We start from the raw sequence: 14186 nt of genomic DNA on the forward strand, positions 1-14186 counted from the left end.
TGTCATCAAAATGGATGGGTTGTAAACACCGAGCGGACACATGAGACTTTGGGTCAAATCATTCCTGGCGTAACTCCACTGGCTGAAGTTGAATCCATTGTGTTTAGGAGACAGGATCATTGCATTTGAGTGGTTTTCCTATTGTGTTGCAAAACACCTACAAAGAGGACAACCCACTTCCCCGGCACCCAGAACCATATGGCCAAAGCATGCTCAGCATTTAGAAGAACTAGAGAAAACATCATATGATGCAGGAGGGATGGTTTAAGACTGAAAGCTTCTACAACTGAGAACCATTTGGAACTGAGTTTGGGAGAAGCACAAAGAGAATACAGTCTGGCTGGAAAACTGGGAAAGTTCTGATGTCTGCAGTATTGAGAGTAGCTGCACTTGGAATAAGAATCAAATCACAAATTACAGGTCCATCTCGCTCCAATCCAGGACTGCTATTGCTTTTGCCATCTAATATCGCTACACAGGTGTGTACGTATTGGTCGATAAATTAGACTAAACTATATTATTCTGGTGTTTGGGAGCATTCATGTCTCTTACCAAGCAAATCTCACTCCCGGAGTCCAAATACATTTTCTTGTCCACTCAGAAACCGTCACAATATCTATTGCACTCTCACCTTCCCCCACAGGCCAAACTACGCCAACAAACAAACAAACAAAAAAGTGCCCTTGAGGCCACACAATCTTTTTGAAAGTCTAAGAACGATGCAGCCTTACTGCTGTGCAAGGCAAACCTGGCTGGTCTTTATATTTTACTTTACTGGGGCTCCTATTTCCTTCCTTCCTGAGAAATCATGACATGGGGACATGTTTGTAAGGCTAGATACACACATGGACCACATTCTGCTGTGAAGTAATGAGATGAAGAGCGGTGTAAGTTATATATCTGATGGGATAATAACAAAATGGGTACAAGTAATAAAGTAGTATGATTTGTGCTGATTTGGTTGTAGAGGTGCAAAAGAGGAGGTTACTGTAACTGGAAGTTCTTTGAGACGTGTGGTCCCTATGTGTATTCCAAACACGTGTGTGCATGTGTGCCATGCACCAGAGCCGAAAGATCTCTGTAGCAGTATCTGTCATATCGCATGTGCACCGCACATAGCATCATGTTGCAGGTGAGGTTATATGAGGTTGTGCAGTATGACGCCCCCTCTTTCATCCTCTTACCACCACGCAGTGTGGACTACAGCAGAGGAGATGGAGTAGTGGGCGGTGAGGGTATGCACGGAACATCATGTGGCTGCCCAGAAGATGTCATACCAGTATACGTCCACAAGGGAGATGGAGATGGCCATCTGCACCCATGTTGAGTGTGCCATAATCTGGCCAGGAGGCAGGATGTTAGCATGTAGCACTCTTAGATGCAGGCAGAGACCCATTTTGAGATACACTGGGAGAAAAGGGCTTGAACCCGGGATCTGTCTGCAATGGCCACGAAGTGGCATGGAGAGGCACGAAAGGCATGGATTCTGTCACGGTAGAACACAAGTGCAAGGCGGACATCAAGCGAGAGCAGGGTTCTATCCACAGGAGCGGCATGTGGCTTAGGATGGAAGATCAGGAGATGAATAGACTGGTTGAGGTGGAAGTCTGAGACCACCTTTGGGAGAAATTTGGGATGAAGGCATAAGGAAACCTTGTCCTTATGGAAGACCGTATAAGGGGCATTGGCCATCATGGCGGCCAGTTCACTGACCCGCCGAACAGAAGTGATAGCCACAAGGAAAATGACCTTCATGGAGAGGTGGGAGAGGGAGCACATGGACAAGACCTCAAAGGGGGCTCTGGTGAGAGCGGAGAGCATAAGATTGAGGTTCCAGGAGGGTATGGGCACAAGCATTGGCGGGAAGGTTTTCAGCAGCCCCTTCAGGAAGCAGGTCGTGGTGGGACGAGGCAGGTGGTGATAGTGAAAGGTGATGATGCCAAGCCCTGGAGGTGAAATGCGTCCATTTTTCTGTGTACCATGCTCTGGTGGAGGCCCATCTACTGTGTGTAAGGATGAGTCCCACCAGTGTCAAACAGGCGTTGTCTGTACTCAAGCTCCGTCCAAAAACCAGACCATGAGGCGAAGGGGGCTGGGATTGAGGTGGTGGATTCTGCCCCGGTCCTGGGTGAGAAGATCCAGGAGCAGGCAAAGGTGGAGTGGGGGGGGGAGGTGGAGAGACGGAGGAGGACTGGAGAGTGGCCCTTGAGTCCTTCAGGCAGTGAAGCCTTGTGCTTTTCTGCTCCGAGAACAGTGAGGAGCCTTCAAAAGGGAAGTGCTGGATAGATTTCTGGCCCTCGTGAGGAAGTCCCGAAGACTGGAGCCAAGAGCAATGTCTCACGGTGACAGCTGAGGCCATTGTCCTGGCTGCCATGTTGGCTGCATCCAGAGCCGCCTGGATATTGGTCCTGACCACTTTCTTACCCTTCTCCAAAAGGGCAGTGAATTCCTGCCTTGAATCTTGAGGCAGAGAGTCTTTAAACTTGGCCAGGGAGTCCCACCAATTGTAATCGTATCTCCCCAGAAAAGCTTGCTGGTTAGAGATACGCAGTTGAAGGCTACCCATTCAATAAACCTTTCTCCCAAAGAGATCCAGTTTGTTTGTGTCTCTTTGTTGAGGGATAGCACTTGTCTGGCCCTGCCTAGCCCTCTTGTTGGCTGCCAACACAACCAGGGAACCCGGGTGTGTGCACAAGTACAGGTACTCAAACCCGCTTGCTGCCACATAATATTTCTTCTCTGTCCTCTTTGAGGGGGGAGGGCAGAGAAGAAGGAGTTTGCCAGAGGGCCTTGACCAGACCCATTAATGGTAAGGCCACTGTGGAGGGAGCTGCCACAGCCAGAATGTCAATAAGGCTGTGGCATATTTCCTTAAGCTCCTCAATCTCCAGCCCCAGGTTAGGTGCTATCCTCTTCAAAAGGTCCTGTTGGGCCCTGAAGTCAACCTGTGGAAGCGAGCTACTGGACCCTGAGACAGCCTTGTCTTTTCACACAATACACAATCAACTTGTGGAACTCCTTGTCAGAGGATGTTGTGAAGGCCAAGACTATAACAGGGTTCAAAAGAGAACTAGATAAATTCATGGAGGATACGTCCATCAGTGGCTATTAGACAGGATGGGCAGGGATGGTGTCCCTAGCCTCTGTTTGCCAGACATTGGGAGAGGGCGACAGGGGATGGATCACTTGATGATTACCTGTTCTGTTCATTCCCTCTGGGGCACCTGGCACTGGCAGGATACTGGGCTAGATGGACCTTTGGTCTGACCCAGTGTGGCCGTCCTTATGTTCCTATGAGGAGGAGGAGGGGCTCCTTCCTCTTTCTCTGCCTCAATGATATCCATGGGAGCCATATCTTGGATGTTGGTACTGGGGTCAGTACCAGAGTCGGGGTCCAGTGCCGAGTGGGAAGGGATGGTAGCCCACCTCTTTGAAACCACCGAGTATGATCAATGGGAGGGAGGACCTGGTACTGGGGGAAACCCCCAAGGGTTCCACTATGGCCACTGTATAGGCCACTGAGCCATTGGCCAGGTGCCGGCTGAGGTCTGGTGGCGCATAGGCTGGGTACACTAGTGAGTCTTAGGCTGCACGTAGGTTTCCCCTTTGGACTCTGATGAAGAGTCCTCCCTTGGTGACCACATTGGAGTGATGCCCCACTCTGCCTCCATACAGTGCTCAGAGTCTGGGCACTGGCAGTGGACTGGAGATGTCCGTGATGACAGGATTAGGCCCAGTTTGCCCCTAGAGGGCGCCGGGAGTGCCCGGTGCCAGAAAGGAGTTTAATGCTCTCTGATCCTTCCTGCTCCCAGTCATTGGAGCCAATAGCTGTCCCATTGGAGTCAGGGAGACCAGGAATGATAGTAAATCCCTGGCCACTGCAAAGGCCTCCAGAGTCGATGGAACAGTCAGACCGCTGGTACCACCACGGTGGCTTCTGGGTGTTGGCGGTGGGTCCTGCCTCAACACTCTGGGCAGAGTTGATAGTGCCACCATGGGACCGGGGGTGCAGGAGTGGCCCAGCATAGGTTGCACTGTGCTGCTTTCCCCAGGCTTGTCCTTTTTCTGCACCATCGAGCGCCCTCTGTCAGTGCGCTGCTTTTTGTGCTTCTCCTTGACACTGGAGATGGTGAACAGTGCCAGGAAGAGCATGGTGCCGGAGGAGGGCTTTGTATCAAATCCAAAGTGCTTGGTGCAGAATTGGAGCAACTTGGCTCTGAGGTTGGTCTGAGGGCGGCTTCCATTAGGATAGCCTTCAGCTTTATTTCTCTGTCCTTTTTGGTATGGGGTCGAAAGTCCCAACAAATCTGGCACTTGTTCCTCACATGAGTTTCTCCCAAGCACTTCAAGCAGCTGGAGTGCAGGTCATTGATGGGCATACATTTTCCACAGGAGGCACAAGGTTTGAAGCCAGGGACTGGGGCATGCCCGCCTTCTCAAGTGAGGGGAGTTCCTCGATGATAGCAATTATCTATCTACACTAACTATTTACACTAACACTAATTACAAAATCTATGTATACTAAAAACTATGTATAAGGGGAGTAATATTGCTCTACTGCTCATAGGAGTGTTCTGAAGATAAAATATTACAGTGATGAGCAACATAAAATATCTGTGGCAAATTGCTGGTATGATTATCATGGGTCCCGCACTTCCTCTTCTTGGGGGGTGGGGTTCAGAGAGCAGTTTCCTGCCCCTGAACTAGGGTATCTACTGTCCCACTAGTAACCCAGAGAAGGGTAGTGGAGAGGGAGGGACCTGGGCCCCCCTCTACTCCAGGTCCCAGCCCAGGGGCCCTAGGGATAGTGGTAAACCACTTGAACTAGTCTTCCTTCCCCTGGGCTACTTCCCTCTCCTGCTCTTCAGCTTGTGGGGCTTCCTGCCCTCTCTCTCTCTGCACAAGCCGGGTGTCTCTTTACCTAGGATCTTGGTCTTCTAGCCAGCCACGGCACTTCTCCAAACTCTCCTCTCCTCCAACTCCTTCAAACTGCTCTCTGCTCTTTCCCTGGCTGATTGAAGCAAGGGTTTTTTTATCAGGTGACTGGCTTCAGGTGCTCTAATTAGCTTTAGGTGCTTTTAATTAATCTGTAGAAACCTTTCTTCCCTCTACAGGGAATAAGGCTTCTCCTTATCCTGGGACTTACATATCTCTCCTATATCACTCTCCTGCTGCCTTCTGGCCATGCTGTATCACATATCCCATGAGGAACCTGATTTCTGTGTTCAGTGCAAGGTTTGGATGGTGTGCAGTAAATAAGGCTTAAGGCTAGACACTGAATGATGAGCATAGAAAGAAATATTGAATAATGACCCTTTCAGTGAGGAGCATCCAACCTGTGCACTGAATGAGGGGTTCTGTGATAGCATGTAATCATGTAATTAAAAACTACATCATATAATGCACACACACAAGAGGGGCGTGATGAGGTCCCCAGGGTGCAACCTAGACTGTAGAACTACTGAGCCCTCCAAAACCAACCAGCCTGGGTATCCCTCACACTGCTACACTGATGTCAAACTACAAACCTCTGATAGGCAATGCACTTACACAGACGTCCACAGGCAGGGACATTCCCAACCGTGTTACATGAATGATCTCCCAGCCACTCATGAACCATCAATTGGGAGGCTCCAGCCAATTCCTCCCAGCTTTCCAGCCTGGCAACCCAGAACTGTCCTGTCTTGCATGAGTTGGAAGTCTGGCCAGTGTCAGTTCATTACATAGTTCGCCACTCCAGCAAAAGGGTAGTGGACATGCAACAGCCCTTCTTAACCTGAGCTGAGATATCCCAAGCTCTTCAAACAAAACACACTGTTTTAGGTAAAATATAAAACAGATGTATTAACTACAGAAAGACACGTTAAGTGATTATAAGCAGTAGACATAAAGATCAGAGATAGTTACCTTAAGAAAATAAAAAGTAAAGATGCATTCTAAATCCTAAACTTTTAGTCTAAGCAAGAGTTGAATCACACAGCTTTTCTCACCCTGACAGATGGTAGAACCAGGTTACAGTTCCTCAGTACACAGACTGGACCCTTTTCCAGCCTGGGACCAAACTCCCTCAGTTCAAAGTCTTTGTCCTCCAGGCGTTGAGTTGGACGGGGGGAGGGGAGGAGAGGCCAAGTGATGATGTCATTTCCCCTCTTTTATACTTTCTTCCAGCTTGCTGGAAAGATCTTTGCTGTGATGTGGGGATCAGGCTGTCCCCACTGGTCTGATCCTTCCTTGGATCTTTCCTTTCCCCACTGCCTCCCCTCTGCCAGAGCCTTTCACTGCTCCATGGACTGCCCCCACCCTGAGCGCCAGCTCCACAGCTCCCATTGGCCACAAATAGCAGTGCGCAGAGCCCCCTGGCCACCCCTGTGCCTAGGGGCCGCAGGGACAGGCCAGCCACTTCCGGGAGCCGCCTGAGGTAAGCACTGCCTGGCTGGAGCCCACACCCCAACCCCCTGCCCCAGGTCGGAACCCCCTCCCACTCCATAACTCCCTCCCAGAGCCCACACCCCACACTCCAACCCCTGCCTGAGCCCTGAGCCCCCTCCTGCACCCCAAACCCCTCATCCCTGGCCCCGCCGCCAGCCTGCACCCCCCAGCCAGAGCCCACACTCCCTCCCACACCCCAACCCCCTGCCCCAGTCCTGATTCCCCTCCCACACTCCAAACCCCTCAGCTCCAGACCAGAGCCACCTCATCGCCCCCAAACTCCTCATCCCCAGCCTCACCCCAGAACCCACACCCCCAGTCAGAGCCCACACCAGCTCCCGCACCTCAACCCCCTGCCCCAGCCCGGAGCCCCCTCCTGCACCCTGAACCCCTCATTTCTGGCGCCAACCCAGAGCTGACACCTCCAGCCAGAGCCTCACCCCCCTACTGCATCCTAACCCCCTTCCCAGCCCGGTGAAAATGAATGAGGGTGGGAGAGAGCAAGCAACGGGGGGATGGATGGATTGTGGGGGGACCTCACAGAAGGGGCAGGGAGCAAGGCAAGGATGTTTGATTTTGTGCGATTAGAGAGTTGGCAACCCTACCTTGAACCCAGGTCTCTCATGTGAGTAGCCTAACCACTGGGCTATTCTGGAGCAGGTTGCGCTCAATGTCTCTTGTTGAAGCTGTTCCACTTTGTATAAAAACACTTACATAGGCACTGGGCCAGAGATACAATGACTAGTCTATAGTTTACTGGCTCGCACGCTCTCCTGGGAGACCTAGGTTCCTGTTCCTGCTTCAATTAATATTTAAGTGTTTTGTACAAAGTGGAACAGTTTCAGCAGGAGAGACAGGGCCCCACTTGAGAATATTCATAGCCCAGCAGTCAGGACATCTCCCCTGTGAGGTACGAGACCTGGGTTCAAGTCCCTGCTCCAAGTCAGTCAGAGTAGGGATTGCAGGTGAGTGCTCTAACCCCTAGGCTAGCAATTGGGTAGAAGGGAAGCATAGGCACCTCTCTCCACTCAACCTATGTAGGGCCTGGTCTGGTAATTATACTCTAAGAGGGCCTCTGAAAATTCCATTAGATTGGGCACTGCAGGCGAGATAGGTGGCAGAATGCCCAGGTTGAGGATCCCACTGGCTTAGCCATAAGGTAGGTGCTACACAGCTGAATGGCCTCAGGACTTGCGGGGGGGTATGTATGAGCACCAGCAGAAATTCAGGTGCCTAGGGGACTTTACCAGTAGAAACAGGTGCCGACAGGGTTAGGCAAAAACTAAGCAGGGGTTCTGAGGATCTAAATTTTGAACTTAGGTCCTTAAATCCCTTTGTGGAGCTAGCCCTGTGTGTCTAAGGTTAGCCACTCAGAAACCGAAGCACCCCAAATTAGAGGCCACTTCTGATAATACAGGTCTTAATTTTGCTGTTTCTTTCTTTCTCCATCTATAAAATGGGGAAATATTTTCCTAATTACCAACAGTATTGTGAGAATTAATTAGCTAATATTTGTAGTTGCTTTGAATACATGTGAAAAACTTTGCACAACAACTACCACCATGCAATCAAACTCTGCCCCCCACTTACAATGAAAATATTATCAAATATTACCATTACTACTTCTACAAGGTATTAATTGGAGTCTTCTGCATATTAACCTTCAAAACAATAAGGAGGGAAATTTCTTTCATTACTCAGTCTTCTGAGTGCCCCTTTTCTTCCAAAAAAAAGACCCAATAAATAACCCTAGTAATACAAACACTCATCTCCTCAACTCGTCTGTTTTCATCAAAAGGTTTAAACTCAGCAATGGAATTTTCACAGTGTTCTTTGATTACAACACAGAAAAATGCTGAACACTAAACCCTGTCAGAGCTCAAAGCCATCGCAGGAGACTACTCAGCAGCAGAACATCATAGATGGCTACCCTCTAGGGAAGGCCACGCTAATGAATTACAATCTAATAACTTGTACTATTGGGGTTTCTGTACATGCGAAGATATTTAATATTGTTTCCTTGCCTCTCTGTGCAGCTCTGCTTAATGAAGAGCTGCCATACCAAGTGGAGGCAACCTCTGGCTATTTAATTCCCCCTGCTTAAGCATGATCACAGGTATAACATCACAGCTCCTATTCTTCAACGTCTCCTATAATCAAGGGGTCAGGGAGGCCTGTTTCCTCATTATCTCCTATCACTTTATAAAAAGCTATCAGGCTCAATTTGGAGGAAAATCTGCATAATTAAAAAGCATTTCTATTTTTAAATAGGGGAGAATCCTGCCTGTTCATCTGAAGCCATGACATTTTCTATCTATCTTTTAAATACCATGCTCATCACGATAGTACAGTTTTTGAGAACCAAGATAGTTCCATTGCTGAGGGGCATTCAAGACACGGAGAGTCCATGAAAAGGGTATGCATCCCTGGGGCACTGAACAGGGGCTCTTTCTGTCTTCTGACCGCAGGGTTTTGGGTTAGTAGAGGGGAGAAGTAAAATCCAAGACTACACTGATCTGCCAGTCACTCACACATGCCTGCAGAGTGCGGGTGGAGCGGGGCATAGCTATGGTAGCTACAGCAGCTGCAGCAACCACAGAGAAGCCATTAGAGGGGAAATATTCCTTGCACACAGCCCTTGTGGGATAGTCCCAGTATGCAGCCCTGCTTCCCAATAATTGTTCCATAACAGGTAGCTCACAACTGTGTTTGAATAAACAAGCGACTTACAGCAGACAGCTCATCTCCTCTTAAATATTAACCTGTAAGTTTCCTTCTTTTACATTTCCCACATGTGCTGTAAACCTGAAGGGGATAAATGGCAGGTGAAGAGGAAGAGTTACACCAGCTCCACACCAGTTTCTCACTGGAGAAAATCCCGACATTTCTTACCTGCAACAGATGACTGCCTTGCAGGACAGTGCTAGGTCCAGGAAGCACTGCCGCACTTCAAACGAGAGAGCATACTTCAGAGTCTGGCCATCAATAATGAGAGCTATATCATTTTCTTTGCCCAGTGAATCTCCCAGGTTTGTACAGTGATGGGTCAGGGTTGCTCTTGTTGCCTAAAGTACAAACACACACAAAAAGGAAAAAAATGTTTCTTTCCCTGTACTCCAACTGTCTCTCTAAACCAGCATTAGCATCCTTGACACATTCTCAGACTTAAAGCTGGGTTAGAATAAATGGGGCTTGGTTCTTCCATGGCTTTTGCCACTGCTTCCCCCTCAAAATATTATGGATTTTTTAAACTTCCCTCCCAGTGCCTACTCCAAAAAAATTACATTTGGAAAATGCTTTCAGATCTACTGTTGAAAAGGGATACATGTTATTATTGTTTTACCATCTTCCCAAATGACTCAATCTTCAGCTCTCAACCTTTTCCTCAGACTGTTAAGGTAGGAATCGCAGAAGTGCTTACACTGGTCTCTCTTCCCGTTAAAGGCAGAGTTTTACCACTGACTTCAATGGAAGCAGAGTTAGGCCAGTTCTGAACATTTTTGAAAATGTTAGTTTCTCAGGACCAAATTTTCCAACATGTGCATGTAAATTGTGTGTATTGTTTTGTGTGCGCAGAACTGCACACATAGTTTTAAAAATGTAGCCCTCACTGTTTCACTCCTGGTTCAGGCTCTCTCAGGCCACCAGACTTGGATAACAAAGACTTTAATTAACCCCTACTCAAGCACGGTACTTTGATAAAGAAGATGCTCAGTAACTGACCGCTTATTAATCTACTACCAGATTCACAGTTCTCTTCCGTTTTTTTGAAAATCAGTGGTTATGAATTGAAATTCACAGCATGTTGTTTCACCAGATTTACTCTAACAAAACAGCTCTCCAAAAGTGTGTCTACGTTATCTACTGGTTTGTTCAAGTTTTGGGGAAGTGGCTTTTCGGACATATTTGTAAAGTAAAGGCACAAAAATTGCCCATGGATCCTGGAAATCTGTGGGGAAAGGACTCTTCAGAGGCTGGGGCAGTCCACTGAAATGGTGCTTGCCTGCATGCTTCTCCACTAGGCTCTCCTTTAGAAGCAAAGCTGATTTACCCCCTGTTTCCTGGTAGAATGGCTCAGCGTATACTTGGTCTATCCAGCTTCCCAGCTGAGAACACAGATGGCAAAGCTGAGTGCCTGACTACGCAGCATGGACTACATTGTTATTGCTTTTTTTGAAGATCGGATGGGGCTTTCCTCACAGACTGTGGCCTAGAAGGAAGGACTCAGAGTTGCCAACTCTCATGATTTTCTCATGCATCTCATGATAATTATTCTTTTCCTTAAAGCCCCAGCTCCTGGAGTCAAGTGGATATGTGATGATTTCAGTCTTCACTGTTAAAGAAAAAGTAAGTTCCTGGTCTTTGTGTCTGTGAAGAAAGCTTCCAAATGTGATCCCGGTGCACCCTAAAGGCTCAAAAAACATAAGGCAAACCAAAACAACACCAAATCTATTATCTGTACACAATCACATGAGTTGAAAGCCAATCTCGTTATTTCTGGGGAGCCAGATTCATGATTTTTGAACATTTGGGGTTGGCAGTATCGATGGTTTGATGCCTCCATTGCCTCCAGGGGGATTTCTAGCACCAACTGCATCTGACATTTTCTATAAGCAATGTCCATTCTGGTATGATCTCCAACACACAGTGTTGCAAAACAAAGTATCCTTTTTTGCTCATCCCAGAGCTATGAAAATTTAAAAACTGGTGCCAACTTAACTGTCAAATATGTGTCTCAGTGTATTCATGCTCAGCTGTGCTTCCTTTCTTTGTACGCTGGTCTACAGGAAAAGGTACCATTTCTCTCTATCTGATATGAACAATACTGGAGCAGGGTTATATCTGCCAAATGAAAATACTATATTTATGCCTCATTGTAATCCATTCATTGTTTTATGAAACCACATTTCTCCAGGGAGAGCTACAAATCCACAAGCAGTTGCTGAGTGCTGCATTTTCAATTTGCATCTCTGATTTAACAGACAGATGTAAAAAAATAAATGTAGCCAAACTGCTCCCTACAGACTACACATCTGCTGGTACTGAAGAACACAAATTACTCCAGTTAAGTTCAGCATTAACATACAGTCAGGATTTCCCCTACACATTCACCTTATGGGATAATATGGCTTTGTGGTTGGGGTTAATCAAAAAACATATGGAGACCAGAACATCCACACCTTTGGGAAGATGGAGACATACCAGCAGACCAATTTTCTACAATAGGAGGTAAAATCAGTAAGACTCCATCTACGCTACAAATTCAACTGAGGGAATGTCTACACTGCAATCAGATGTGTGACTGTAGCACATGTAGACATATACAAGCTAGCTTTGGTCCAGCTACCTCAAATAACAATAGTAGAGAATCCACAGCAGAACTGGCATCAGCATTGGCTGGACACTTGAGTACACACCCAGGTTCCTGGGCTGGCTTGCATAAACACAGCTTCACTGTTGTTAGTATTCAAGCTAGCTAGATTGAAGCAGCTCAGGTATGTCTACATGTGCTAGAATTACACCTCTGATTGTAATGTAAACATACTCTGAGTTAGGGGCCCAGGTACACCACAGAACACCATTGAAATCAATGACTGCTTAAGTGTAAATGAGGGTAGAAATGTCTTCTATCCCTATTATATATGCTGAAATGTTTTCTCATGCATCTTGCCACCAAATAAATAAAAAAACAATGACAGAAGTATAAGGGTTTTTTTTATGTATTACGGATTCTTCACTTCCTGTCCTAAACTGTTGCTAAGCTTCTGTGCACTGTGAAAACAGTTGACAAGCTTCACCCTAGAGGCTGGTGTGTTTTAGAGATGAATGAAGTGATTCATGTGTATAATTTATACATCAATTTGTTGTAGAATGCTGAGAGATCCTCTTGGATGCAAGGTGAAGAATACATGTAAGACAGTCATAATTATATGCATACAGTATACACATACTGGCAACCACTATGATTTTCTGTGGGATTGCTGAGATTTTCAAGTTCCCAGCTAGACAAATAGATTGCAAATGTAAGTTTCTTCAATATTCTGAAATATCACATAAATCACTTTCTATTGGGATTTCACTTTCCAACTGAAAGCCATTCTATATATATGTAAACACAACCATTCCCACACAGTTTGCCAGACTGCTAACAATCCTGCAGAAGAGGGAAATGCCTGCATTGCACTTTAGAATAGTTTGATCTGAAATGGGGATGTCTTCTATTTCACGGATCTTTCCATAGAGTCAAATATGCTTGTAATATAGGGTTTTTTTCTTTTGCTTAACTGAGATGCTTAACTGAACAGAACAAAAGTTACTTCCACAGCAATCTAAAACAGAAACAGCCATGTTACCATTACTAGTGAAAATCTATTCCGGGGTTTTGTTTTTTAGTTTGGTCGCAACAAATATCATGTTGCAACACTAATTTTCAGGACTTTGGCTTTGGCACAATTTATGGCTAAAGCCTGAACCATTTTTCAGGTATGTCTACTAGAATTACACCTCTGATCGTTGGAGCCCTGGGTGCATAAGGACCCCAGTAATGAGCGAGTGTTGAGAGAATATGGAATCAGTCAATGCTACGCTCAGCTGATGCGGCAACTCATGGTGTCAGACATCATCACGTGATCGAGGGACATCTACCTAGAACACATCACTGGGCATCAGCAATAGCAGGAGGGATGAGCTGGAGTGCCGATGAGAAGCGCAGTTGGCAAAGTAACTGAAATACTTCCCTGATGGATTGTATTTTCTAATTGGACAACCTACCCTAAATTCTCAATTACCGAGGGACAATCTTCACTCATTGGCAGCATTGTGCTTTCCACAACCAACTCTCAGTATAACTTTTCATGAGTGATGTACCCAAATACTTGGATGCTAATATCTAAACTGTATTGTTAAATTTATTCAAATTTGGGTTACTGGTGATTATGCACTATATGTATCTTATGACTTTTAAAACAAACCTTTTATTTGTGGATAATCTAAGCACGATACCCAGATGTACAGACACTCTTTTCTCAACCTATGTATAGTATAATTTTTTAACATTAGCTTTAATAAAATATTTACACTAAAAAGATTAAATGTAATAGCAATGGGAAAAGTGAGCATTTTGTTTATTTACCTGTGGATCTCTCTACTATTTACAATCTGTTATTTTGAGTTAAAAATGTTTACAAATTATTAATAGTTCCCATTACAGCACCTTTTGTTCAAAGGTTTCTAAGTGCTTGTAAGAATGCATCTGTGACTTCAGAACAGAAAAACATGCTGTTCATTCTATCTTAAATAAGGTTGGCCTTCTTTAGACAGAAGAAAATACACCAAGGTTTCAAGTTATGTACTTTCATCAACTGATTATTTTCATTCACAACACTGAGTGACCTTGATATGACCTTCCATGGAGCCAGATAGCAAATACACTATACTTAGTAGCAAGAGAGACATGGATGCTACATACTGTTGCTTGTCGGATGAGTAATGAGAACTGCCTGAAAATTAAGGCAGTATTTTGAGCCATCTCAAGTTCACAAACTGCCTGCTTAGTTAGCTCCTAAATGTCAGTGATTCGGTCAACAATTAATACAAATAAAAATGACCTGAAGCATAAACATTTCCAGAAGTCTAGCCAAACTTTGCCAGCCAATTTGCTGAGGTAATACTACCAAGGGACAGAGACATCTGTCTCAAATGATTTCTGAAACTTAATTTAAAGCAGTCTGAACCCTAATAAAAATTGCAGAGTCAGT

The 14186-nt window shown here is 45.9% G+C and overlaps 1 protein-coding gene across 3 annotated transcripts in view; it reads right to left on the reverse strand.

Annotated features, from left to right (window-relative positions):
- ATP8A2 (ATPase phospholipid transporting 8A2) overlaps nt 1-14186 on the reverse strand; it is a 652386-nt gene that overhangs the window by 353552 nt on the left and 284648 nt on the right. For all 3 annotated transcript variants that reach the window (XM_027821585.3, XM_043530953.1, XM_043530957.1), the window contains one exon: nt 9322-9494. In XM_027821585.3, coding sequence (XP_027677386.3) covers nt 9322-9494 — 173 coding nt within the window. The remainder of the gene's footprint in view (nt 1-9321; nt 9495-14186) is intronic.

This window comes from Chelonia mydas, chromosome 1 (assembly GCF_015237465.2).
Source record: "Chelonia mydas isolate rCheMyd1 chromosome 1, rCheMyd1.pri.v2, whole genome shotgun sequence".
Taxonomy (NCBI): Eukaryota; Metazoa; Chordata; order Testudines; family Cheloniidae; genus Chelonia; species Chelonia mydas.